Source organism: Phyllostomus discolor, chromosome 14, assembly GCF_004126475.2.
Source record: "Phyllostomus discolor isolate MPI-MPIP mPhyDis1 chromosome 14, mPhyDis1.pri.v3, whole genome shotgun sequence".
Taxonomy (NCBI): Eukaryota; Metazoa; Chordata; class Mammalia; order Chiroptera; family Phyllostomidae; genus Phyllostomus; species Phyllostomus discolor.
In genome coordinates, this window is record NC_040916.2 from 28,812,276 (window position 1) to 28,838,985 (window position 26,710).

Genomic DNA, 26,710 nt, shown 5'->3' on the forward strand with positions numbered 1-26,710 from the left:
CACTCACTACCTCCGTCACTTTCTAAATAAACTTGCCCTTGTACTGATTTTTTTTTAAGCATGTTAGCCATGTCCTGGAGGCCTGACTGTACCGCAAGTTCCAGGAAAAGTGTTCAGAAGCACACGTTGCTCGAGATCATAGACAAATGCAGCTAGCTGAGCACCACGCAAGGACGGCTTTAACAGTAGCAGAGGTTACCACGTGTTTAGTGTCTGCTTGTCGCTTTAAAGATGCCACTGACTCACAGCCACAAGGAGTTTTGTGGACTCGCAGTTCTTCTTCGCGGGGAGATCGGTTCCGAAGGCTCCGGACGCGGTGACGTCAGGAAGTGCGTGAAGGGGACGACGTAAAATCACTAAGGCCTGCACAAAGAGCCAACCAATCAGCTTTGCGGTGACTCCTGACCCCTAACCCTCCATTTTTGCCTTTAAAAACCCTTGATCAGAAAGCACTGGGGAATTTAGGCTTTCCCCACCAGCTCCGCATTCCCCGGGCCCGGAGCGCGGCTCTGGCTTCCCCAGGGCAAGGCTCTGCCTTCAGCGTTCAGCTCTGCAGCGCACCGGGTGAGTGGACTTTCTGCTTTGAAACAACGGCGATATACAAATGCTTTGCTAAGCAGTTTTAAATTACAAAACAGGTAATAATTATTGTACATATGGCCTTTTAGCAAATTGTAAATATAAAACACAATTTTGGGGGGAGTTGGGTAGGGGGTTAGCACAAATGTTCCATTCAATTGGAAAAGAAACTAAAATAAAACTAGCTACAAAGTTTTCTTTCAAACTAGCTACAAAGTTTCTTTCAGAAAACTAAGGAAATTGGAAAACAGACTGGGTATCAGGGAATTAGTAACTTTCCTAGGTAAGATCATGGTATCACGATTCTTCAAGGGAATATCCCTTTTCAGAGGATGCAGACAGAAGTAAAATTTCACAATGTGTGCCAGATGGATGTTCATCATACTATTCTTTCAAACTTGTTTTAAAGTTTTAACAATAAATGGCTGAAAATTAATGGAATGACAAAACATTAACGGTAAGATTGTGGAGGGGATTTTGTTAATACTGACATTTTTGGGTGAAATATAAATGTATCTACTCTTACTTGACATTTCCATGCAAATTTTGTATGTTGCATAGAACCAATTATGTTTATTGGGGGAAAATAGACCACTACTAAGCCAATACTAAAGTGCCTGGTGTGAAAGACTGCATCAGCTCCCCATGGAATGGAGGACTTCAGGACGTTTTAATGGAAGACGATGAAGGGTGTAAATAAATTACTTATGTGCAGCGGGTGTGTTGTGCTGCCCTGAGCATGCTTCGTTCTTTTAGATTTTGTCACATCTCAAAAATAAAAAACTTGTTTTCAGAATCTGGAATGATTTCATTAGCCACAGATTGATTTTTTCTTTAAATGTCTAAGAGGATAGATTTAGAAACCTGATTTTTGAGTTTTTCCCATTTATCTTAGTCTGCAGTTTTCTAGGTTCAACTTAAGCAATTTGTATTTTTTTCTTAATTCATGTTTCATTAGTATTTTTTAATTTGCTAACATAAGTTATTAAAAATTATGTCCTTGTAATTCTAAAACATCAATTCTTTAGGTTTGGGTACTACTTTATGATCAGACTACTAAGGTAATTTTAAACTGCATGTTTGGGGGATTTTTGTACTTCTAAATGTACACTGTTGTTTTATATCGTACTTGGGGGATTTTGAGGATTTTTGTACAATACCGAAGTTGGCTGCTTTCTCATTTTTAAGCTGAGCCAAAAGCTGCAAACTTGCACACCTCCCCCCTTCTTTGTAATCCACTTTAGTCTAACTCTTCCCTCAGTAAAATCCAAACCCGAGGATGACATTCCACACTTCCATTTTGTGAATTGTCATGAAAACGCTAATGTGAACGTGCTCCTTTCCTCAAGAATGGCACTTCTGGGGCCACGAGGTGCCAGGACAACTGTCTGGTGTTAACACGACAAACCACTCAAACCAGGAACTACGCTCAACTTATTGCACTTTGAAGAGACCAGCTTCAGAAGCCTCACCGTCTGAACTAGATGAGTTTCAAGATTCCAGTTGGTTTAGGACCTGCGGTCAGCTTGCTCCTTTACCTAAGCTCTCTCTCGGAAGCAGTGAGTGGCTCTTAAAAGAGCCTTTGGGTTGATTCTTTCTTCCCGAGACTCAGGTTTTCCCTGGCTTTCACCACCTGGAACAGTGGCTTTTTAGCCTCTCTAGTGGTAGCTCTGGGTGTTCTTGCGCAGCAGCACGGCCTGGATGTTGGGCAGCACGCCGCCCTGCGCGATGGTCACACCTCCGAGCAGCTTGTTGAGCTCCTCGTCGTTGCGGATGGCCAGCTGCAGGTGGTGGGGGACGATGCGCGTCTTCCTGTTGTCGTGCGCCGCATTGCCCGCCAGCTCCAGGATCTCGGCCGTCAGGTACTCCAGCACGGCCGCCAGGTAGACGGGCGCGCCGGCGCCGACCCGCTCGGCGTAGTTGCCGTTGCGGAGCAGGCGGTGGATTCGACCAACCGGGAACTGAAGCTGAGCTCTAATTGAGCGAGAGTTAGTCTTGACTCGGGTCTTGCTTCGCCGCTCCGCGCCAGGCATGTTAGAAGATCCGTCTCCCATGACGGAAAAAGGTATTCTTGGGTAGCTCCAGAGCAGACTTATAGTCTGCCATAGGTTGTGAGTTGCCACTTGATTGGCTGGATGATGTACGGCTACCCAATCAAAAGGTACTTCTGGAATCACCTAATTTACATATACGTCATTACCTACTATCCAATCAAATGTTGGCTATCCAGTTTGACAGTTGAGCTCCTCCTATAAATAGCAGGCTTTTTTTGCCCCCGGCAGTTGTTTGCTGACAGATATATTTAGGTGAGTTCCTGTCATGCCGGAGCTGACTGCGAAGGGCCCCGCTACTTCTAAAAAGGGGTTTAAAAAAGCTGTAACTAAGACGCAGAAGAAGGAAGGGAAAAAACGCAAGAAGTCCCGCAAGGAGAGTTATTCAATTTACATCTATAAGGTGTTGAAGCAGGTGCATCCTGACACGGGCATCTCGGCCAAGGCTATGAGCATCATGAATTCTTTTGTCAACGACATCTTCGAACGCCTTGCAGCCGAGGCGTCGCGCCTGGCGCACTACAACAAGCGCTCGACCATCACGTCCTGGGATATCCAGACGGCCGTGCGCCTGATGCTGCCGGGGGAGCTGGCCAAGCACGCCGTGTCCGAGGGCACCAAGGCCGTTACCAAGTACACCACTTCCAAGTAAATTTATCCATCAGTTGAGCTTTAACCCAAAGGCTCTTTTAAGAGCCACTTAACATTTTTTAGAGGGCTCTAGGTCTTTAATGGGTTAGTCTATGTGGATGTACATTGTCACTCCTGCCAGATTAACCAGTAAGTATATCACTCGTTTTCAAATTCATTTTAACGTTTACATTCAAGCAAAATAGGTGATTTAACCATATTTCAACTCTGAACAAGTAATCCAGTGTGACTCAGTTATAATCATTTACTGTCAAAAGTACTTACAGGAGGTTTTATTTAGTAAGTTTACAAATGAGTTGGGTAAATATTGGAAGCACGGTTGTTGGTACAATGATTAGTGTCTGCCTAGAAGTCTACTGATGTGGCTCCGCCCGTCTGCCTTCCCACTGGCAGTGAGTTCTGTTCCTTTATAGCCTCACCAACATTTGGTCACATTTTGGAACTCAGCATTCCTGAAAGATGCATGAAACTGTTTTACTTTACATTTTCCTAATAAAGTCTTCATATGCTTATTTGCCACAGGTTTCTGCCTAGCAGTAATTTTGGTGCCTTCTTTTTAAGGTTGTTGAGTTCAGTCTTACTACTTTTTTTAATGTCTGCTTTCTGAGACATTAAAAATGTCCAGATGGTCCAGTAACAGGACACACACACCATTTTCAATGATGCATCATCATACAAGTTATACCATGACTCATAAGAAAATTTGAGAGGAGAGCCAGAGTTAGTTTACAACTGGTACATCATTAGCCAGTAGTTAGCCCAGATTGCAGGGTTTCAATGTTAGGGTCCACAACCTGAGCCTAAAGCCCTGAAACATAGAGGACTTCATCAGACCAAAATGCAAGGGCCTGAAATCCTTGCCGTTAAGCACAGCAAGGCTGGTCTACAGAACCAACTTCCATGTACAGCAGCACTGTCCCAGGAGAAGAGCCTGAATGTCCCTAAACCCTGCTTTCCTGAAATGCCAACATCTTTCCACAGCTCCAGGCTTCTTTCCGAGATGTACAAAGAAAAACACGCCTTCAGAGAAACGCGTGCTGCCCCTCATGGACAGTCATCCCCAGCAAACACACCCGTGTACACTGTCCCCAATCTGGGCCAGAGGGCTCCCTTTGGAGTATTGCTCCTGATATACAAGGCCTCTGGGTGCCCAGAAATATGCTGGTGCTCTTTAAGAATCCATTGACATGGAGCTTGGGGACATAAGACAACGTTTTACATACAGCCTGACCAACACAGGGAGCGACTGAGTAACTACACAGCTCTCTCAAGGAAACATAGGTGGCTCTTAAAAGAGCCTTTGCATTCCAAGACTCATCTGGTGGCTGAACTATTTACTTGGAGCTAGTGTACTTGGTGACGGCCTTGGTGCCCTCGGACACGGCGTGCTTGGCCAGCTCCCCGGGCAGCAGCAGGCGCACGGCCGTCTGGATCTCCCGCGACGTGATGGTCGAGCGCTTGTTGTAGTGCGCCAGGCGCGACGCCTCAGCTGCGACACGTTCGAAGATGTCAGTAACGAACGAGTTCATGATGCTCATGGCCTTGGCTGAGATGCCCGTGTCGGGGTGCACCTGCTTCAACACCTTATAAATGTAAATTGAGTAACTCTCCTTGCGAGTCTTCTTGCGCTTCTTCCCTTCTTTCTTCTGCGTCTTCACTACAGCTTTCTTAAAGCCCTTCTTGGAAGTAATAACACCCTTCGAAGTCAGCTCCGGCATGACGAACGCCACACGAAACACTACAACGGACAAAGGCCAGCAAACAGCAGGGGGTGGCAAAAAGCCTACTATTTATAGGATGGCGCTCAACTGCCTAGCTGGGCAGCCAACATCTGATTGGACAATAGGTAATGACGTGTATGTAAATAAGGCTATTTCATAAGTGAGTTTTGATTGGATAGGCATACAGCACCCAGCCAATCAGGTGGCATATCACAACCTACGGCACACTATAAATAGGCCCCCACAGCACATTCTTTGTGAGTTAGTCATTTTTGTAGCGCATTGGCCCTAAGCTATGTCGGGGCGTGGGAAGCAGGGAGGCAAGGCTCGTGCCAAGGCCAGATCGCGGTCGTTTAGAGCCCAGCTTCAGTTCCCAGTTGGTCGAATCCACCGCCTGCTTCGCAAGGGCAACTATGCCGAGCGCATCGGGGCTGGTGCACCTGTGTACCTGGCGGCCGTGCTGGAATACCTGACAGCCGAGATCCTGGAGTTGGCTGGAAACGCATCTCGTGACAACAAGAAGACGCGCATCATCCCGCGCCACCTGCAGCTGGCCATCCGCAACGATGAGGAGCTCAACAGGCTCCTGGGCGGTGTGACCATTGCGCAGGGTGGGGTCCTGCCCAATATCCAGCCTGTGTTGTTGCCCAAAAAGACGGAGAACCACCACAAGAGCAAGGGCAAGTAATAGCTCGCGGTACTGAAGCCAAACGGGAAACCTGAACATTTACACAAGAGAAAAACAAACCAAAGGCTCTTTTCAGAGCCACTCAAATTTGTGAAGGCTGTGTGCACAGTAAAAAGCCGTGTGTGTATGATTTTTTGGTGTAGCTGCTTGAAGAAATCATAGGATTCGGCAAACCTTTGGTGGTTATACCTGGGCCTTGGGGATTACAGTTGGAAGTGCCCCTGTACAAGTTCATGGGCCCTCGAGATGCTTGTGGGATCTGCCTTTGCACCTAGAGCCATGGTAGTAAGTTCATGTAGCCTAAGTTTAGTCCTTGTTGGACTCCTTGAGAGAAGGAACAAACTTTGTATTTATATGAACGGAAGGTCTAATGATCTAAATGGTAGAATTGGAACAGGCAGAAGGGAAACAGGTAGTCATGTAGCTTCCAGTTGAACGTGGCAGTCTACGGGACATCAGCCAGTCTAGCAAGGCTGCATGAATTTCTCAAGTGTCTAAAAAACGTGCAAACATGCTAGTGTAAGTAAGTCAATCTTAACGTTTCATAAATGGTCATTTGTGAAAATTTCATACCTGTGGCTTCACACACATGCTTAAAAAAGAATTTCCTTAAAACTTAAAGATATATTGTCAAGTATGGGTTTCGTACCTACCAGGTAGGATGGACAGATAATGGTATAATTCTCAGAGGCGCAAGGTGGCAGGTGCTTTCATCATAACTTTGAAATTATTAGGGAATTTAGATCATTTTCAGAAGTGGTACCTACAAAAAAAAGATAAAATAGTTTCAGTTCTTGTTTCTACTGCAAATACCAAGAGAAATGAGCAAATGAACATTCAGTTAAGCTGTCAAGTACAAAATTCATGTACAATAATGATTTCAGGTGATGCATGGCAACACACCCATATTTTAAAATATTCAATGCCTGACTCCAGTCAGGGGCACTGATCTTTTTCCCCTTAAATTGTCAAAATGACAACAGCCAACACAATAATAGCTGTCTGGTGTGAATGAATGGAAATTACACCCAATCTTTTTTGTCAGATCAGCAAAAAGTATATATTTTGTGTGCACGGCAGAATTTTAGTGATTAGGTTATGTGTGCCATGAGCATAGAAGGTGGAAAATCGCTTCTGTACAATATTGAACAGTTTACAGTATCTCAAAGAATCTCATTGGTTATCAAAAACAAACATTGCCAGGTATTTAAGATCTACACAGACATGTATAGGAGCAGGTGTGAAGAAAAGTATAAAGTCCTATAAGAAGATAAAGATGAAAATATACCACATAATATGTTCATTAGGGACAGTCGGGTTATGAAAGAGCCAATCACCTCTTGAACATATGTACATAAATATTAAGACCTGCAGTTGGGAAAAGCACAAAAATCTGAAAAAGAAGTTGAACACTGGGCAAAATTACATGTTTAGGCATTGCAACTATTTAAAGACATCACAATCTTTAAAGTGTGAAATTTTAAAATCAGAATAATGACATAAATAATTTTCCTAAACAGAAAAACTTCAAATATTTTATATACATGCTCCCCTGCCGAACAAGTGTAGCTTCCCTCCCCAGACTCACCAAAACACCGAGGAAAGGCAGGAGGAGAGGGAGGGAGTCACAGCAGAGATGCCTGGCAAATAGCCAGATGATCACCATTACCGTTTTCAACCTTCAAAGTTAAGCAACAAAGTTATTGCACAGCAAATGGGTTTATTTGGGGATAGCAGGAGACTTGCAATTCCCGACAACCAAAATACGGCAAAATGCAGGCAAGTCTGGAGAGCAAAGGAGAAGAGCATTCTTTTATACAGGAAAGGAGATGGCAGGGAGGGGCTGTTTGGAGGACAAAATGTCATTGGAGGGAAGCGAGCGTTGGAAGTGGTGGCAACTTTTCATTGGCTGTAGGCGAAGACAGCTTGCTGTCCGCAGGCGGAGAGGAAGTCCTTCTCCTGCTGGACTGTGCGGAGCTGCGGCAGTGCAGGGCTGAGAACTCTTCTTCATGGGCTCTCTACTCCAGGTCGCATGAAGGTTCGCTTATTCATTCCCACAGCAGCATCAAGTGGTGAGCGTTGTTAATGGCCTCTGCCCCTCATGGGCTGTACTGAGAAGGCGTTTTACTTCTCTGGTTGTCCAGCGTCCCGTAATCCCAGTCTCACCCTGAGAGAGTCAACGGGCAGGTCCGCCTGGGGAACACTCTACAAAGTATCTGACTCTGAGTCCTCAAAGCTATCAAAGCCATCAAAACCAAGGCAATTCTGAAAAACTGCTACAGGCCCAAGGTGGCTAAGGCATTAAATATACATCATAAAACACATGACATTATGACTAAATGTCACACCTTTTAAGTTGGATCCCAGAACAGAAAGAGAACATGAGGTAAGGTCCAATGCATTCCAAAGATTAGCATCCGGCTTACAGTAATGGAACAGTGCCGGCTCCTTAGTGGTGACAAGTGTGCAAAGTTGTCAATAAGAGAAACTGGGTAGGGAGTGTATGGGGATTTTTTTCTTCTTTTTGTATTGATGTTTTTTTTAGAAAGAGAGGACGGGAGAGAATAACATCAACTTGCTGTTCCACTTACGGATGCACTCACTGGTTGACTCTTGTACATGCCCTGACTGGGAATCAAACCCACAACTTTGGTGTATCAGGACGACGCTCTAACCAACTGAGCTGCTTGACCAGGGGAGCTCTCCATCTTTAAAACTTTTTTTTAAAGATTTTATTATTTATTTTTAGAGAGGGAAGGGAGGGAGAAAGAGAGAGAGACAGAAACATCAATGTGCAGTTGCTGAGGGTCATGGCCTGCAACCCAGGTATGTGCCCTGACTGGGAATCGAACCTGCGACACTTTGGTTCGCAGCCCGTGCTCAATCCACTGAGCTATGCCAGCCAGGACCATCTTTACAACTTTTGTATAAATCTAAAATTATTCCGAGTTAGAAAGTGTACTGGAACACAAATAAACTTTTTGTTTATATATCACATTAGACACTAAGCGAAAACCATTTTCCTTGGCAAAATAATAATAATAATAATGCTACCGCAACTACCGCAACTACTACTACTACTACTACTACTAATAATAATAAGGATCTGCCAGGAGGCCGGAAGCTTCCAGACTCTGCCCAGTGGCTGCCCTCACTCCTTGCCCCTTCTTCGCCCCCTCATCTGTGGTCTGAACTTCCCCTCTTTCCTTCGTGCAGAACTCCACAAACACGGTGAGTGGGATTTTCCAGGCTCGTCTTATTTTGGGGCTTCAGTTTGCGCTTCAATGTTTTTGCGTTTTTATAAAACTTACTTTTCTGCTGCTCTTCCCTTCCCTTGGGGGCACGAGTCCACTGGCCAGCGCTCCCCCCGCCGCCAGACCGACCTTTGGAAACCTCTGTCCTTTCTTCCTCTTCAGGACCGCTGGCTCTCCAGCTGTGCGACGTGTTCTTGTGCCGGGCGCTCCAGGGGCTCCCGTGAGGGCTGTCAGCCAACAGGGAGCCGTGTGACACGCTTGTGAACCCGAGCGCGTCGGCCAGTCAGGGTCAGGCTCCCACGGAAGCCGGGGCTTCCCCGGCAGGAGGGCAGCGGGCACAGAGAGCAGGAGGGGGAGGGGAGGACCCCGCAGCCCGGGCACATAAGCGGATCGGCCCTGCCTTGAGCAGGTCCCCTGGTCTTCGGATCTTAGGACGATCTCCGGAAGGCCGCCCTACGTGTCCAGATCAGGTAAAAGTATTAGGCAAAACGTGTGGAGAAGTTTTCTTGTCAGGAACAACTAGATACAATCTCATTTGTGTGTGTGCAGGACGGGGCGCACGGGGGTCCCAAGACAATGAAAAGGAAAGTATTAAGACCACGTTCAAGGGACTGGCCGAGTGAGTGATTTGGGTTGAACGGACTCGGGGGTGCCCAAACTGGAAATCAAAGAGGGGGGCTGGGCTGGTTCCTTAGGAGGCCACAGCTTTGGAAGGGTGGAAGATGCTCATCCCAGCCCATTGAAGAGGGAAGACGCTTTGTTCACGCATGCGCTCTGGACCCAAAGGTTTTCCTATTGAGAAGCTCCCACCGGTCACGTTCAACGCCCGCCGCTGAGCATGTGGGCGGGGCCTAATTGCAGGCTGCCCGGTCCTGCAGCCTCATTCGCCAGCGCGCCCTGTCCGTTCCACCGCCTGCGCAATCGGGGCTTTCACAACCGCTGTGGTCCCCGCCGCACAGCGGGGTGGCCCTCGGACCGCCCCTTGGCATCGCAGTGTCACTGTCGCCTTACCACCTGCCTGCCGGTGACCATGACGGTGGCGGGCACCATGCGCGGGGTGGCCAGTGCTGACTCAGAACGACACCGATTTATAACCGAGACCCAGAGAGTGTGTGCCGAGCGAGGATTTACACACACACACACACACACGCGCGCGCGCGCGGTTCCCTCTGCCGCGACCACGTGACCGACAAGGGTCTCTCAGCTCTTCCACCGTCTGCATTCACAGTTGTGTTTCCGTGTCTGGAGACAGTAGTCGCTACATTTTCGCAGACAAAAGAGAGCTGCCTTGTCATTTAATGGGAATGTGTCCGTCTCAAGACAGTGCCACCGAGCACGACAACGGGGAGCTCGAGGGCCTGGGGCTCACAGGCGAGGCCAGCCCTGCCGCAGAGCACAGAAGGACGCCGCTGGTCACTCTGGAGGGCTGGGAAGGCCAGAATTCTCCAGAATTGTTCTTTCAGCCCATCACAGACGTCAGAACACCTTGAACCGGAGACAGAGCTGCTCATATGAGCAGTTAGAGACGAGGCTGTTTCTAAACACGGACTCTGAAAGGTCCCGGCAACGCACACGCTCATTCTTTCCACTGTTCCTGCTTCGCACGCAGTTTGGATACGCTACACCACACAGCTAATGCTGCGGTAGGATAAACCCGGAGAAACACAGTACATCCTGGGGGTGGGGGAGTGCGGCACCGGGGAGCCACGTGTCTCCTGGTTTCATCAGTCGTCGGCCTGGGTAGATTCTCTCCTTTACCACACTCACGGGGCGCCTGAGAACTGGGCAGGGGAGCTGGATTCCAGGGGGCTCGTGCCCTCCCTCTCCTCCCCCCCACCACCCCGAGTTAGAGAGGCCGTTCATCTCTCCAACCATCAGAGAGAACATTTCGAAGGTCACGGCGCAAAAACAGCCACCAGAGCGCCTTTGTTTGAAGCTGCAGGTTTATTTCCAGGTGAAAATCTGCTTGCAGACGACGCGGGACCGCGGCGATGCACACAGCATGCAGACTCAGCAGAGACACACAGAAGCACACAGATCACAGGGCGGCTCCGCTGCCCACCCCTCCCCCCAGTCACTGCGGGAGGGCCAGCGGGTTCTCTGAGGTTTTGGGGGGGGGGGACAGGAAAGCCCGAGGTCGAAGGGGAAAGAGCTCAGACCCTGCATGGGGGCCTCTGGTGAGGCCGGAAAACACCAGGTCATTCGAAAGCGGGGTCCAGGGTCCTTTATAGCAAATGCCACACCACCTGGTAATACAGTTTGCTCGCGTGTCCCCAAGAGCAAAGCACAGACACGATTTCACCAGCGGGAGCACAGAGACATGAGAAGCACAAAGGGCCACGCAGCTGCGGGTCATGGGCCGGGTTTCAGCCCCAGACACAAAGCCAGCTCCGACTTCTGGATCTTCCCATCCCGGTTCACGTCGCAGTGACGCAAGAGCATCTCCCGGAACCTGTCCAGGTCTGCCCCACGGATGCTGGGCTGGGGGCGACAGAGCAACACGTCAGCAGGCAAGACCCCGGCAGCCCTTCAACACACCCCTCCCCCGGTCCCTCCCGCTCACGAGCCCCGGGCGGAGGGGGCACCTGCTCTGAGAGGGCTCCCTGGTGCCGGCCACCCCTGAGCATTGCTGCCTCCTCACCCCACCAAGGCAGCCAGAGGCCAAGTTCATTTCTTAGGTGTCCCTTCGGTCCAAAGAGCATCTCTTTCCACACCACCACTCTGCAGTCCTCCCAGAAAGCCTGACCTTCCAGCAACTGTACTGGCGGTGCTTTGCCTTGGGGCAGAGGGTGGTGGCCACAAGCTCTGTCCTGCTCCACTGATGACAGAAGACACTTTATGATGTCCCCGTGGGAGGCCCCTGGGCCTCCAGTCTCAACGGGGCTGTAATGAGTGACAGCCCAAAACATCACGTCGTTATGTTGTTGAGTGAGGGACACCGGATTTATTCCAAGGGGGTTCTGGGATGAGGTCCATCTCAGTGAGCAGATCCCTAGCAGAGCCGGGACACAAACTTGGGGGGTCAGCCGGCCCCAGAGCGCGTGCCTGCGTCACGACACTGAATCATTGCAGCCTTTCCGTAAAAACACCTGTTTCCTCCTCCACCCCGTGGGACAGCTTGAGGGGGCGTCTGGGATCATGGGCTGAGAAACGCTCACCCACCCCCTCGAGTCCTGGAAACGGGGTGCAGTCTGTCACGCAGGGCCGGCCTGCCTCCGAGACAGACAATGTCATCTCCGTGCTCTTGTCACACCCCCGTCCTGCCCGTCCCAGCTCGCCCACCACAATGACACTGGCATCCGAGCCCGCTCCCCACCGGCACCCCCATGTCCCCTCCCTGCCACGCCGAGGCCCTGCGCCACCTCGGGGCCCGGAGACAGAACTGCAGCTCTGACGGCGGCGAGTGCCTCTGTGGGAGCCTGCCTGGACTAGCTCTGCCCGCCAGAGCGGGTAGTTAACCAGCACCGCATTCTTCGCCGTGCCGACCTAGGGCGCGTTCTCCGTCTCCACGTGGCTAAGTAGTGGCCACATGGTGTCTGAAAGCACCAGGGTGACAGGGAGAGGCCGAGACCTCATGCCTCAGACCTCAGCCAGGTCCCTGCCCGCCAGCCTCCGCCTGTCTGGGAGAGGCAGTGACGCTCAAAGCCACTCCCGGCGCCAGCCTGCTGGAGTCCCCGCCCCCCACACCCGCCCTCGCGTATTGCACAGCACAGGGGAGCCAGGGGCAGGTGGGGCTCTCGCAGGGCCGGTTGTCTACAGCTCCAATCAGACGTCACCGGGACAGAGGCGCACGCAGGTCGCATGCGCGAACGGGAGGAGCTCCAGGAAGAGCCCCGGCCGTCTTCCCACCGTCTTCCTGTCCCCAGGTCCCACGGCGCAACCTGCTTCTGGGACCCGGGTCACTTCACCGCCTCCTGCCACTCACGATTCTTCTTAACAGGTGTTTATCCCCCAGGGGTGGCAGCAGAGGAAGCCACTAACAGCACCGTGAGAACGGATGCGCACACCAGGCTGCTCTTCTTCTTGGACGGACCAGCCGGGGTCAAAGGGAGTGGAGCGCTCTCTGGGGAGGGCGTGGAGGGGCGGGAGGGGCGGGAGGGGCGGGAGGGGCGGGGGAAGGATGCCGAAGGGGGACGCAGGAGCCCCGCTTGGCTCTGTGGTCGCCAGTCCGCCGCCTCCGACAGGGGGCGCCAGGCGCTGAGATGCGGGAGAACCCTCCGCGGGGAAGTCTACGCCGCGCTGAGGCCACCAACGGGAAACTGCGCACAAAGGTGCGCGCGACCGTGTGACGCTGACGCTGCATCGCGGACCTGGGAATCGGTCTAGATGGCTCGCGGGAGGGCGAGTTCCACCACGTTGTGACTGAAAACCACGGGGGAACTGCCACTCGGCCCCTAGAGAGGCGGCTGGCCCGGGGACGCACGTGCAGTGCGATCTCGGGGCCTCGCGGAAGTCACACCGAAAGGAACTCGCTCGGCAGTGGGTCGCTGGGGGGCAGACGTTATGTCCCCTGTTCTTTTTCTCCTCTCCGCTTTTAAAGTCCTCTGTAACGTGTGCGTCGTTTTTACGATTAAAACTAAACGATAACCTGTGTGGTAGGGGCCAGTAGGTCTTTGGAGGGACCCTTTAGGCTGAGAGTTGTCCCCTCCCTCGAGCCATCTGCTTGTCGACGACAGAGGCAAGCCGGTGAGGCACCGAGCGGGGAGAATGACTCCGGGAGCCCAGGGCCGGGCCCTGGTCACCCCCAGGCCGACCACCCGCTCGCCCCTGGCGCCCCCCTTTCTGGGCTTCCAGCACCACTGTGTTCACGTCTCCACTTCTCCTCGGCGGGTGCCGGGCATCGCCTGTCCTCCTTCCACTCCCTGGTTCGGGCTGCACCTGCCGTGTCTGCTTCTCACTGTGCTGCCGCCCACAGGAGCGCACACAACCTCGTGCAGAAACCACTGCGCCTGCGCCCTCAGGGGCTTGCTCCCTGTCTCAGACGGGGGACAGCCCTGGGCACCGCTTTCCCGAGCCGAGGCGAAGGGGTGTCCTGGGGACCTGACAGTCCTGTCACTGCCTGTCCAGCACGGGCCCCTGCGTGGCCGCACCCCAGTGAAAGGCCGTGAAAGCAGCCGGGTCCGGGGTTACGGTCGCCAGCGCCAGGGTCCCGGCCAGGCCCCGTCACCCAGAGCCGGAGCCGGCCCCGGTGGCCCTGGGCTTGCTCCGAGAGCTGCTTTTCAAATAAATCCCAGACACTGGTTTGCTTGTTTGTCCCGCGGCCCTTTCTTATAAGATAAAAAGAAAGGAAAAAGTCACAGGAGATAACGCTCCTTTATGAAGCCAAAAAATGTCAGTTTTACCCCATGGTCGCCCCTTGGCGGCGCGCTGCAAACTGACCTCGCGGGGGGGCGTCCCCGGCAGCTACTGCGCACACGTGTTGTAGCTCGACCAATCAGCGCCTGCGCCGCTCGGCACCCCAACCGCGGTCTCACGGGGCCCCGAATCCGGACGTCTCCAACGGGCTGCACCTGCACTGACAGGTGCCTTCTTTGCTCCAGAATGCCGCCGAGGCGGAGCGGTGGGGACGGCATTAGGTCCGGGAGCTGTGCAGCCCCGGGGCCGGGCACAAGGGCCATGGGCCCCTCCCCCCAACACACGCGCACCGGAGGCCGCGCGGCTCTGGAAAACGGGCGCGGCCTCCCAGGTGTGCTGCCCAAAGCAAATCAGAACTCCGGCGGGGCGCGCCTTCTGCTGCGCCGGCGGCGTCCCACTGACGAGTGCTCACGTCCCCTCAGAGGAGCCGTCCGGGCAGCAAGTGGACGAGGAGTAAGACGGGACTTTCCTCCAGCAAACGGTGCACAGTGCCGCCCATCCCCGTCTGCTCTCCCGCCAGGCAAACAAACTCCCGGGACAGTCCAGCCCGGGGCGGGCGCTGAGCGGAGCCAGGGACCCGTCAGGATGGGAGCAGCAAGAGCGAGATGCCCAAGCAGACACCTCTGTCACCCCCATTAGATGTCAGAAAGTGTCGTGCCCCTGCCTGCTCCACCAAGGCCTGACCTTCCTACAGATTTCTGCAAACATTGGCATCTGGCAAATATTCTGGGGCAAAACCCCGTAGTTGTGCCCAGGTGCTGAGCCGGGCCTGGGACCCGAACACAGCGAATGATTGATTGCTACTCCAACTCCTCGCCACTGGGCCAGTCAGGACAAAACCATCCAGCCTCAAACACCCCTGAGGACGTGAGAGTGCCAAAGGCAGCGGCTCCGCCGTCCCCTGGAAAAGCGGCCGGAGGGGGGACGGTGTGGAAAGTATCGGCCAAACAGGGCGGGCCGACCGGTCCACGCCCCCCGCCGGGCCTCCACGGTGGTGTCCTCCCTGCTCAGCCCAAGGCAGCTGTCGCCCGGGCCCCATCCAAGGGCCACAGCCAAGGCCACGCCCACACCCACGGCCACGCCCAGAGGGGCTCTGCAGACTCTCACCGAGGCTGTTGAAGCAGCTCCTCAGGGAAATAAAAGCAACTGGCATCCCAAGTGTGGGATTTACTACATGGAATTAACAGTTGTGGCGACTTTGATAACGAAGTCCAAGGGAAAGACTCGCTGCACCACACACTAGAGCAGATGTGCGTGCCGTGGCGCGTGCTCCGTGGGTGACACGGGCGGCCTCAGTGGTGGTGGCCAGAAGCCCCCCCCCCACCCGGGGGCTTCACGCACTGACACCACAAACGACCATAAGAGAGAAGGAGGCCATGGGGTTCCCGGGGGCTCAAGGCCGTGAGACAGGCCCCTCCCCAGACTGTCCGTCCAGCACCAAGCCCCAAGCCCCAGAATACACGGCAGAGTGGCCCGAAACGGCAGCCCCAGTGCCTGCGGGTCCGGGGGGCCCGGGGCGTCACCTGCACGAGCTCCATCATGTCCTTCACGAACCCGTCCACCTCGGGGCCTTCCAGGGCTCCGGTCCGGCTCTGGAAGACAGAACCTCCCGTCAGCCACTGGCTGGGGAGGGGGGTGCGCCCCCCTACGTCGAAGAGCCAGCGAGCGAATTAGGCAACTGGACCAAACCAGGATCCTTTGGTGACCACACACAGGCTCAGAATGGCACATTCCCACTTACCTTCCCTGCGTGGGGTGGGAGGGACCCACGCAGCTTAAAAGAGTTCATCGTAAACAGCGGCACCCCCGCCCCCACCCCAGGTCACCAGTGGGAAGCGGCAGCCCCTCGGCTCTTGCAAACCCACTAACACAGCACGTGTAGCCTCAGCCTGCTCCCCAAAGGCTCCGGTGCGCACGCGTGAACCACGCGTCACACTAGTCCTTTGAAAGGGAGGCTGACCGTATTCCAGTTTGCCCCACGGTGTACCAGTGACTCGGCCACTAGGGACATGCGTGTTCTAAACCAAGAGAAACTATGAACAGATTGAGTGAGCACATCAGAGTTATCATTTGGTCTGCATGTAAGACTTTTCTTTTTTCCACCCACTTTATGGGAATGTCTATAAAATATAAGACATGTGAAAATAGTGCAGTGTCTTCTCTAAAGTTCTGTTATGACAACCCATCTGTTCCTTTCAGCGTTTCTTCATCAGAATCTTGAACCCGTATTTAATAATCTGTTCCTTGGAGTGTCTACCAAACACTAACCTGGCACCTGCCACACGCCGGGCACTTCGGGGCCAGCTTTACAAACACGGAGCCCGGCACCCTTGTCACAGGCCGTGAGGCAGGGGTGACGAGCCTCGGGACCCCATTCTACCGCGCAGGGAAACGAGGTGCCGGCAGGCGAGGGGCCTGCCTGGGGTCTCGTGGCCGATAAGCCGTGACCCAAACCCCGGGAACGGCTCCCAGGGGCGACGCACAAACCCTTCGCTGCTCGGCCTCCTCCAGGCGCCTCTCTGCTGCCTCGGAACACGACTCGCAGGCCCCGGCCCGGGCGGTTCCTGGTCGGCCTGTCCTCGACCTTCCCCCCCTTTCTCCTTGTCTCCCTCCCTCCTCGCGTGACCGCGCCTTGTCCCCAAGGCAGTCAACCCTGATGCCATGCTCTGTGCTTTAGAACGATCGTTCCCCCACCTGCAGAAGAGCAAGTAACTCACCCTGTGAGAGAAGCAGTTTTTGCGTCAATAGGCCTGGCTTTGCCTCTCTTTCCTTGGGTTCAATGCAGTTTTTGCTTTGATTGCTTTTGTTTTGGAGCTTCCTAATCTCCACAGGGAGCAAGGAAGAGAAACCTTTCCTGGTTTGGATCCAAGGAGCACACACAAAAAGTGATTTTTTTGCCTTTTCGATGATAAATATTCCTTTGTCCATTTTCCCTTAGTTCTCAGAAGTTACACAGAGAAGCTGAGGGCACCCCGACATCCTGCCCGTGTGGGGTCCATGGGCAGGGTAGTCCCCCCCGCCCCGAGACGGCCGGCAGGCATAAGGGGCGCACTTACAACATCATAGTGAGCAAAGATTTTCTCAAAGTCCCTCCTCCTTTCCTCGGTGGAACTGGCCTGTGTGTGGGGAAGACAGCTGTCAGTCACTCCGGCGTGCGGACCTGCAGCCACACCTTCCCCAGGCGGGACAACGGGGCACACGACAGTCATGACCTTCAACCCCCGGATTCCACCTCCGAGCCTCCAGCCTCCCCGGGGCAGGTAGACTCCCCCCTGGCTTCTCCCCTGGGAGGGGCAGAAGGCAAGACGAACAGGGGCCTTCTTCCCCCTCCCCCCCAGATCTGTGCAGAGACACGCGGCCGTGAACCCGCCCGGGGGGACGCCGCTACTCACGTCCAGCTTAAACTGGAGGAGGAAGTTCTCCTGAAGGGCCAGGATCCTGAACGGAAAAGGACAAGGAAGTCGACACGAGGGCCTGTCAGCTCTCCATGCAGCAGAGCCGTGACGCCCGTGTGAGGGCAGGCAGGGGTTTCCGGGTGATTCCGCAGAACAGGACGGGTGCTTGGAAACTACGCATGTCGTACTATGCAAACAAGTCCAGTAACTAACTGGGAAAGGCTGCCGGAGCCCAGCCGTCATCCTAGGGAGAGGGTTACAACTTTGCCCTGGCGGAAAACGGCACCGAAACGCATTGGGGAAATTCTCTCCTCTGTAGCAGCAACAAGAAAACTGGCAAAAAAAAATGTCAGAATAACTTTTTTTTTAAACTTCAGAAATTGATGAGAGGTCTGAAGAAACCTGAGGAATGTTCCCTTGGGACAAATGGGGACATCTCGGAAGGAAGAGTGGGCTTTGTGGCCTTGCTCACGCCTCCGCCATCCCCCGATTTTTGAAAACCGGGGTCCCTCCCTCCCGGGGGACCCGCAGCTCCGCAGCTGCCGTGGCGGGAAAACAGGGCCAGGCTCTGTCGGGGCCCGAGTCCCAGAGAACTGACCCGGCGTGACCTCGCTCGTGGCCCCCGAGGAGGCCCCACGCCGAGGCACGCACTGAGAACACTCCCCCCACCCCCAGCTCCGTCTGCTTCCGACTCACGGTCCAGCAGACAGTGCCGCCCGGGCTGGCCCTGAGGACCCGGGGTCACAGACGGTCCCCACGAGGGCCTCATGCCCAGGCACCGGACCCCGGGATTTCAGCTCCGCGCATCCGCTCGGAATCCGTTTCCTCTTTGCCGACAAGCACAGGTGGACTGGGGGCCAGGTGGCCTCCACCACACCTGCTGACCCGCCGCCCTCACCCTGTGTCCCGGCACCGGACTCACAGACACGGGTCACCCCCACTGACACCCTCTCCTCCTCCACGTCTGGCCCGGCACTCGGCGGCCACAGCGGCCACGCCGACCAGAGTGCAGCTGGGGTTGGGCCAGGCGTCCCCGGCCGTCACCTGGCTGCCCCGCGCCCCCAGAGCCACCGGTGGGGCTCGGGGCCCTTCGTGCACGTGGGGGGGGGGGGGCTCTGCCCCCCCCCCCACCCCACGCTCCGCCTGTTCTGAGGACATCGGTGAGGCTCGACCTCGGCCTCTCTGCGGGAAGCGGGTGCCATCAGGCCCCCTCGGAGCCGCTTCAGGAGCTGTGACGCCGCCCGGAGCCCCTCACCTGGCCAGGTCGCTGAGATCCAGCCGGCCATCGTGGTTTTTGTCGAAGATCCGCATCTGGAACGCAGGAGTGGGGGGCGGGGGGCGGCTGTGACGGGAGCTCACCTCCGAAGTCCGCGCGGGGCTGTGCTGCCCTGCCATCTCGATCCCGTGTGCGTCTAAACCAACACCCGGGCCCAGTGACACAGGGCCCAGAACCGCTCTCGAAGGTAACGAGAGCAGACGGGGTGACTGCCGGACCAACAGACAGAAGCCCTGCTTGGGAGGAACGCCGCCGTAGCCACGTCTTCCGTCCACGGGTGTCCCTGTCCCCTTCCTGCCTCACAGACACCCTCACCCCCTCCCTCCCCGCCCCCCCTCCCCCCGCATCGGAACGCCGCTCCGGCTCCCGCCGGGACCCATGCGCCCCCATGGCTACTCTCCCTGGTCTCCCTTGGAGGGCCCGTCCCGTTTAGGTTGACACGCCCCAAGTCATGGGCCAAAGTGGCTGTGACTTCAGCCAACATCCTCCGGAACGTTCTCGGGCACGAGGTCCACAGACACACCCCCCCCCCCACCGCCCGAGTCCCTGGGCCCCGCACTGCCTGCCGCTCACCATGGTGTCCGTGTACTCCGCCAGCTTCCCCTCGGAGACGGCCTTCCTCTGGCGGAGCAAGAGGTCATGCAGGAAGTCCTGCAACATCAAGACAAGAGCCCCCGTTTCCCACAGCGAGCCTCGGAACCACAGAGCCCCCGGAGGCCTTAGTGAAGGGCCAGGGCCGGTCTGCTTGCCGGAGGGTTCCGCCAAGGGTCCCCCCATGGATGGGGGCAGGCTCAGGGGGCCCAGGACACAGCGCCGGGCGTGCAAACGGGGTCACACACCCTCAGCTGTGGGTCTTTCCCAGACAGCGATGCTGCCGGCACTTTCTAAACCTTCTACACAGGAACACGTTACAGGTTAGGGACAGGCTCAGACCTCGCTCCGTGGGTGCACGGGAATCGAACTCATAACACCCACGCACGCATCAGGCTCCTCCCGGGAAGCGGGCCCGCCCCTCGCGGTGCCGGGGCTGCGTCACTCACCCGGAGCTCAGCGGCCGAAATGAAGCCACTGCTGTCCGCGTCGTACTGGCGCCAGATCTGAAACGCACGGAAGCCGAGACCCCCCGGCCCCCCATAATTCGGGGTTGACTTTGCTGCCGTCTGCTGCGGCTCAGCCCCGAAAACCGTCCCGAGCTGGGGGCACGTGAGACCCTGCGCAGGGCGCTGGGTTTACTCACGAGAAATGGACCGGTGCCTCCAAGACCAGATAGAACTGGTTGTCAGCAGGCACAAACAAGGAGTTTCAGAGCCTGGCCATTAGCATCCTCCCAAGGCAGCGGCCCCTGGAGCTCCCCGGAGGCCTGGCCGGAGGGGCCCTGTCCACTCCCCGACCCTCACCGTCCTCGGCGTCCCTCCCGGCCTGTCCCAGCGCCCCCTGGTCCAGGCTGGAGCTGTTGGTCAGCCCCAGAGCCCCCCAGGCCAGCACCCCGAGGGAGCACACAGGGGTCCGGGCCGATGTCCCGGCCCCCAACAGGGGCCTCCTTGCCTGGTCCTGCCCCCCGTGGGCAGCGGGGGGACAGGCATCCCCAGCCGAGTGGGCGGCTGGTCCCCGGGCCCCCCCGTCCGTCGTCCTCCACGCTGTCCACTCACCTGCATGAACTCCACGCTGCTGTCCAGGGGGCTTTCCCGGCGGAAGAGCAGAAGGAAGTTCTCCTCCTCCGACAGGAACGCGCCGGCCAGCTAACCGAGCGGGAGGCGCGGGGGTCAGGGACGTGCCCAGGGAGCGGGGCTGGGTCTCAGCACACGCAGCACCCACCCCGCCACCACCCCCCCGCGCCCCGCAGTGCTGCCCAGGACGCTGGGAAAGCACAGCTTGGCTTCCTCGCTGGAGAAGGAGGGGCCGTCTGCACACCGTGCCTGACGGCCACTGCGAGGACCGATGGACCTGCACAGGGAAACCCTCCCAGGAAGGAGGGACAGTCGGGGGTGAGGGACCCGGGGTGACCTCGGGCCCCCGGCTCCGGCAGGAGCTCAGGGATGGGGGTGGGCTGGAGCGGAGACGCAGCTGCTGTCTGTCCGTCTGCTTTCAGGGATCCGCGGGGCGGGTCTTCCCCTCCCCCGCCCGGAGAAGATGCCGAGGTTCGCACTCGGGTATGGTGCGCTCTGCTTTGTGCAGAAGCTAAAACTGGCCGTACGTGTTCCTTACGTCAAGGCTGGCTCTGACCAGGACACGGCAAAGAAACCCACACGGGACCCAGTGGCTGCGAGGCCGCCGCCGCATCACTTCCCCAGTTATACCAGCGGGGCCCGTATCGACCGCCCGGCGGAAGGAGACGGTGGGGGAACCGCACGCTCTCCGGTCCTGAGCCAGTGGAACAGGTCAGGGGTCGGCTTCCGGAGTGTCCTGACCCACTGCCGGGCCAGCGCTCCGACCCCCGTCCGGCGCGAGGGGCCCACTCTCCCGCGAGGGACTGGCGGCCGCAGCCCAGGCCGGGACGCACCTGTTCCATCCGCACTCGGCCGTCTTCGGGGGCCCCGTGGGCAGCCCGGAACCGCTGCTGCGCCTCCTGCACGAGAGCGCCCACCGCCGCGTCCTGCGAGAGGCCGGAGAGAGCCGCGCTCGGCCCCGGGGCTCCCAGCGGCAGCTACGCCGGGCACACGGCCTGGCCACCACGTTCGTCCCCCCAGGACGGGGGTCACTCGGCCGTGGGAGGGGCCCCCCGTGCTGGTGACGGGGGGCTGAGAGGGAGGTCTCTGAGCAAACAGCCTCCAACCGGGGTCCGGGCTCCCTGAGACTCGCAGCGAGAGAGCCCCCGGGCAGCAGCGGGGAGCGGCTCCCAGGCCGGGGGCGGGAACCACAGGTGTGACCGTCGTTACGACCGTCGTTGCCCGTGTTCGGCTGTGACGCGGCTCTGTGGGTGCAGAACACACGGACCCTCCCCCCACCCCAAGCTCGGGGGCCTCCTTCCGCCGCCCAGGGAACAGCCCAGCTCGGTGGCCAGCAGTTCGCAGGGCTCATCCTGTCCCCTCCTGTGCCCGCGCTGAGCAGAGCGCAGTCAGAAGGGGAAGCAGTTCAAGAGGAAGCGGAGTGATGACGCGGCTGCTGAACTACCAGACATGCCGCCTCCCCCGCCTCGTGCAACCACTTGCACACTTCACCTCGTTCGTTGTCGGGGGGCCGCGGGGTCGTCACGGGGCAGGGGACCGCCGATCAATGCGGAGAAGGGGTTCTGAGTAGGGGTGGAGGCAGAGACCCTCCCCACCCAGCAGGGCCGGACCCCAAACCCCGGACTCGGTCAGTCGTGCAAATCCACTCCCCTAATGCGCCCACATGCCCCTGCAGCCGGGCTGCCACGCAGGACCCTGCCCCGAGCACGGAGGGGTGTGTGTGGGGGGGGGGGGGTCATGTATGTGCACCATACAGAACACGCATGATGCAAATCATTCAGCCAGGTGGGTGGGGGGTTGGCATTTTCTTGTTTTCCCCAAATACACCTGTCACGGGTCACCAGAGGGCACCAGCCCCATGCATGGGTCCCGGAACACCGTGGGCCTCGGCATCCACAGCGGTGAGCAGGGAGGCAGGGAGAGAAGGGACAGGAAGGGGAGAGAAACTGAAGAGAGAAACGCAGGTGAAGAGAGGCGAGACGGAGAGATGGGAAGCAGGGGCAACCGGCGGCACAGGAGACGGGGTGAGGACGAGCAGCGGGAGGGCTTGGGGAGACGAGAGGCTGGGGATACAAAGAAAGAAAGAGAAGGAAGGGGCGAGAGAGAGAGGGGGGAGACGGGGAGATGGGGGAGAAGCAGACAGAGGCCAGAGAGAGGCGGGGAGGCATGAGAGACAGAGTCGGCCAGGAAGCCCAGGCGGGGGGACAAGAGGCTGAGCACACGGCGCTGCGGAGCAGCCAGACAGGGGCGGGGAAGCAAGACGCTCACTCGAACAGAGAGACAGAACGTTCGTGAGAGACAGACAGGCCGGCAGGGAGACCCAGGGGTCTGCGCGGCTGTCGTGGGGGGGGGGGGGGGCTGGCCGCTGATTGCATTCTGAGCTGGCTGCCCCCCCACGCCCCCCTCCATACACACACCCAGTCCCCCGAGCTCCTCAGTGGTGGGGAGCCCCCGGTTCCCCTAACCGGGGTCCCACACGGAGTGCCATGCCCTCAGAGTTTTCCATGAAAACAATTACATCTGAGGGTAAGGTGTCCGCACATTTCCTTGTTGAAGTTCTTGTCTCTGGAGCCCTCCCCTTCCTGTGCATCCCCGGTGGGGCGCCACCAGGCACCCGGTGGCTCTGGGTGGTGGAGGGATCTCCAAACCCCGTCTACACCTCCAGGCCAGAGTTACGGCCAGTGAAGGACACGGGTCCCGGTAGGTTGGTTTACGCTCGTGCCTGGGCTCTGGGGAGGCGGCTCGTTTCCTGGTCCGTCATTCCCTGGGAAACCTGTAACCTCCGCCGATTAAGTGAGTAGCAGGAAAAATGATTTCAAACGACTTGTTTGTGGTTTGCCATCAAAGGAGAGCCAAATGCACTGAACACTCAGAACATCCAAGTGCTGAGCACCTGCTCCGCCTCCTGAGCACAGTGGAACACCTTATCGCCAGGTCGCCTCCATCCGCGGAGACAGAGCCAAGGAGACGCTGGTTCGGAGGACAGGCTGGGGGGGGGGGGGGGAGGGTGACAGCTGTTACCCAGAAAGCCAGCGACCGGCGCATCTAACGCTGCAGCTGCACCTCTCGTAAAGCCTGCCCAGGCCCCTCCGAGTTGCTAGGAGATGGAGAAGAACCACGCGAGTGCGAGGGGGGAATGAGGCCGGGGTGGATTAACGGGTGCAGATCGGTGTGAGACTCGGACGCCCCTTGTGCGTCCCCAAGAGACACGTAATCAGTGCTCCGTGGCACCGGTACTCACGCCAGCACCCAGCTCCACCAGCATCTGGTGGAAGAAGGCTTCCAGCTCCTTCTCGTCTAGGTAGCCGCTCTCTAAACACAAGCAGACGCGCACAAGTCGGTCACACACACAGGAAACCGCGGGGCGTCTGACATTTACCGAAGTTTGTTTGCGGTCGCACGGTTCACAAAACCCCCTCAGATTCCGGTGGTTTTGCTCTTCCAGTGACTACGCACCAACATCGACCCCCAGAAGACCTGGATCTGAGCAACAAACACACCTTCTAGAGACAATGCTTTGTGCTAATTCGTCTAAATATGACTGTTTAGAAAGGAAAAGCTTTCCTTTTACATTGAAAAGTCTGTACTTTAGAACTACAATTCCAACCCAGAAATAATCGTGAGTTCTAGAGTATGATCCAGCGCAAGGACCCGGGGAGCTCGGAAACACCCAACACGCGTGAGTTTGGGCTCTAGCTCCCGGGGTAAAAACACACGGCACAGACGTCGGTGGTGGCTAATTATTCATCGAGACGGAGCGGATGTCAGGGAGTTTCCTTTTCTTTTCAGGGGTCTGTTTTGTGGGGTGGGAGCAGCGTCTTGTTGAGAGTTGATCAAGCCCACCCTCCTCTGAGGGGGGGGTTATATGGCAGTCACGGTACAACTGAGCACGTCTAGGGGGGCGTGCGAGCCCCCGCCCTCAAATACACATAATTCTGCCGCTGGTGATGATGCGTGATGATGCGTGTGGTGTGTCACACGCCCGGAGGCCGAGGCCGGGAGATACTGGGGAGGGGCACAGCCCTCCTCCCACCCCCACCCCCACCTTCGGGAGCCTGCGTGAGTGCCCCGCGGCCGCGGCGCAGGGAGCCCGACGGGGGGGGGGGGGGGCGGGGGCTCGCCCCGTGCTACTCACCGCGCGCGTCGAAGCGCCGCCAGACCTGCCAGAAGGCTGCGGCGTCCCAGCCGCGCGGAGCGGGGCCGCGGGCGCCGCTGTCCATGGTGCTGACCCGGGGCGCGGGCGCCGCCGCAGCGCAGAACCGCCCGAGAGTTGCGCGGGAGCCTCCCCGCCGTCTTCCGACCCCGCGCCGGCCTTTCCCTCTCCGACGTGCTCTCAGCGCCCGCCGGTCCGCGGCTGGCGAGCAGGGCGGCGCCCGGTGTCACCCAGCAGTCCCCAGGCCCCGCGGAGCTCCCAGCAGCACGACAGCTGCTCGGCGCCCGCCCGCCCCGCGGTCCGCCCCGCCCCGCCCCCGGCCCGTCCCCCCGGCCCTCGCCCGGGCGGGAGCTCCCATCTGCCTGGGCGCTGGGGGCCGCCGTCTCGGGGGTCCATGGGCCATGCCCTTCACCCTTTAACTTGTCAGACTCACAGAAGACACCCCCTTCCATTTGACTCGCCTTCCAAACTTGTGTCTGAAGGGGGGGCAGGTTTCCAGAGAGAGACCCCCCCATTAAAGGGTTGGAAGTGGTTCAGTCGGGCCCTGTGCACCCGCTGATGCAGAAACGGGGAGTGTGGGAGGTGGGGCTCGGGGTGAGGGGCACCCACCTTCCTGTCCCCGAAGGAGGTAGGTCACGTCAGGGACCGTGCACTCCCTCACACAGAGGTTTCTTTTCTAGAAAGTCACCCACACCCTGACTCGGAGGAGATCCAGCAGGAAGGCGGCCAAAGGCCCCGGGGGGCAGCAGAAGTTATCCCGGTGACGGCCCGTGTCCCTGGAAGGTCCTCCCGCCCGGGACAGGGGCTGGGGGTGGGAGGACCCGAGACCCTCCCTGTCCCCCCACGACCCTCGGGGCACAGCAAACACGAAGCACCCCAGTGCACAGGAGACAGACGTGCAGCGTACGGGGGTGCGGCCCCTTCGCCGAGGCCGTGGCTGAGGCGGTCTGTGCTGCAGCGGCTCTTAAACACCCTCCCGGGGACGAGACCCCCGCCTGCGCCCCGCCTTCCAGCGTCCAGTCCTGCGGCTCGCATTTTGGCCGCTCGACTATTTGGATACGGCTTCTCTGAAGGACAGCCTGGAAAAGAAACAGACTTAGGGAACAAATGTCACTTTTTATTAACGCCTTACCATTTTCAAAAAAGAGGTTGGAACTCGTAGGCTACTCTGGTAAGTCTTGGCAGCTGAGGGCTGAAGCAAAGGGCCGACGTCACCCCCTCCTGCTGCCACCGCACCCGGCTTGCTCATTAGCATGCCTAACTGGTGGTTAGCTGCACCAGAAATGTCAGTGGCCTATAATCTGAGGCCTCGCTAATTAACCCTGATGCATGCATCACCCTCTGAGTCAGTCACAGCATCCACATCTTTTTGCCAAGGGGGGACGGTGTTCATGGCTGGGACGGTACACACGGCTTCCTTTGGCCTCGCCCCCCAGTAGTCGTGGGGCGCTCAAACGTGGGGACCCCCGGCGGACTCTCCGGCAGACCGCAGAACCAAAAGCGGTTGCCTTGCTCGAACGCCTCACTAGCCCCAAAGGGCAAGCAAAGGAACTCAACTAAACGAAACTGGGCAATGTTGATCCTAAGAAAACCCTGGAAACAGAGCTAACTTCTCTCTTTAACATGCATACCTTGTGTTGTTTCTTTAATAATCACACGAATCCTAAAGATCATTTAACTAATACAGATCAGAAGATGAGGAAGAGTGCCCCATAACTTCACCCCCAGGGACAACAAAGGACAGTAACCACTGGCGTGAGTCTGCCGTCACGGTCCCCACGCACGGAGGTGGGCGATGCCGCTCTGTCACTTCGCGTCACGTAGCGCGTGCACGAGCACCTCCTCACTTCACCGAAGTGATTTAACTGCGTCGTTCAAACTGACTCGTCCCTGCTCATCTGCCTTGTCTGCTTGACTCAA

At 57.1% G+C, this 26,710-nt stretch overlaps 5 protein-coding genes across 5 annotated transcripts; 2 read left to right on the forward strand and 3 right to left on the reverse strand.

Annotated features, from left to right (window-relative positions):
* Positions 1-2,237: 2,237 nt before the first annotated feature.
* On the reverse strand, positions 2,238-2,705 carry LOC114489407 (histone H2A, sperm-like). The gene has a single exon (XM_028503359.2). It carries the CDS (start codon positions 2,631-2,633, stop codon positions 2,238-2,240), a length of 396 nt encoding a protein of 131 aa, XP_028359160.2. The 5' UTR covers positions 2,634-2,705.
* Positions 2,706-2,898: 193 nt separating this feature from the next.
* Positions 2,899-3,763, forward strand: LOC114489406 (histone H2B type 1-A-like). Its single transcript, XM_028503358.2, has one exon. The coding sequence runs from the start codon at positions 2,899-2,901 to the stop codon at positions 3,280-3,282; it is 384 nt and encodes a 127-aa protein (XP_028359159.1). The 3' UTR covers positions 3,283-3,763.
* An 833-nt stretch (positions 3,764-4,596) lies between these two features.
* LOC114489405 (histone H2B type 1-A) lies at positions 4,597-4,999 on the reverse strand. The gene has a single exon (XM_028503357.2). The coding sequence runs from the start codon at positions 4,997-4,999 to the stop codon at positions 4,616-4,618; it is 384 nt and encodes a 127-aa protein (XP_028359158.1). The 3' UTR covers positions 4,597-4,615.
* Positions 5,000-5,297: 298 nt separating this feature from the next.
* Positions 5,298-5,801, forward strand: LOC114489404 (histone H2A type 1-like). The gene has a single exon (XM_028503356.2). The coding sequence runs from the start codon at positions 5,298-5,300 to the stop codon at positions 5,688-5,690; it is 393 nt and encodes a 130-aa protein (XP_028359157.1). The 3' UTR covers positions 5,691-5,801.
* Positions 5,802-10,865: 5,064 nt separating this feature from the next.
* SCGN (secretagogin, EF-hand calcium binding protein) lies at positions 10,866-24,900 on the reverse strand. Its single transcript, XM_028503351.2, has 11 exons — positions 24,773-24,900; positions 23,879-23,949; positions 21,471-21,563; positions 20,620-20,709; positions 20,011-20,067; positions 19,544-19,621; positions 18,950-19,005; positions 17,692-17,737; positions 17,356-17,415; positions 15,823-15,891; positions 10,866-11,425 (listed from the first exon to the last, which is right to left on the reverse strand). Exons 1-11 carry the CDS (start codon positions 24,855-24,857, stop codon positions 11,297-11,299), a joined length of 834 nt encoding a protein of 277 aa, XP_028359152.1. The 5' UTR covers positions 24,858-24,900; the 3' UTR covers positions 10,866-11,296.
* Between the last annotated feature and the right edge of the window lie 1,810 nt (positions 24,901-26,710).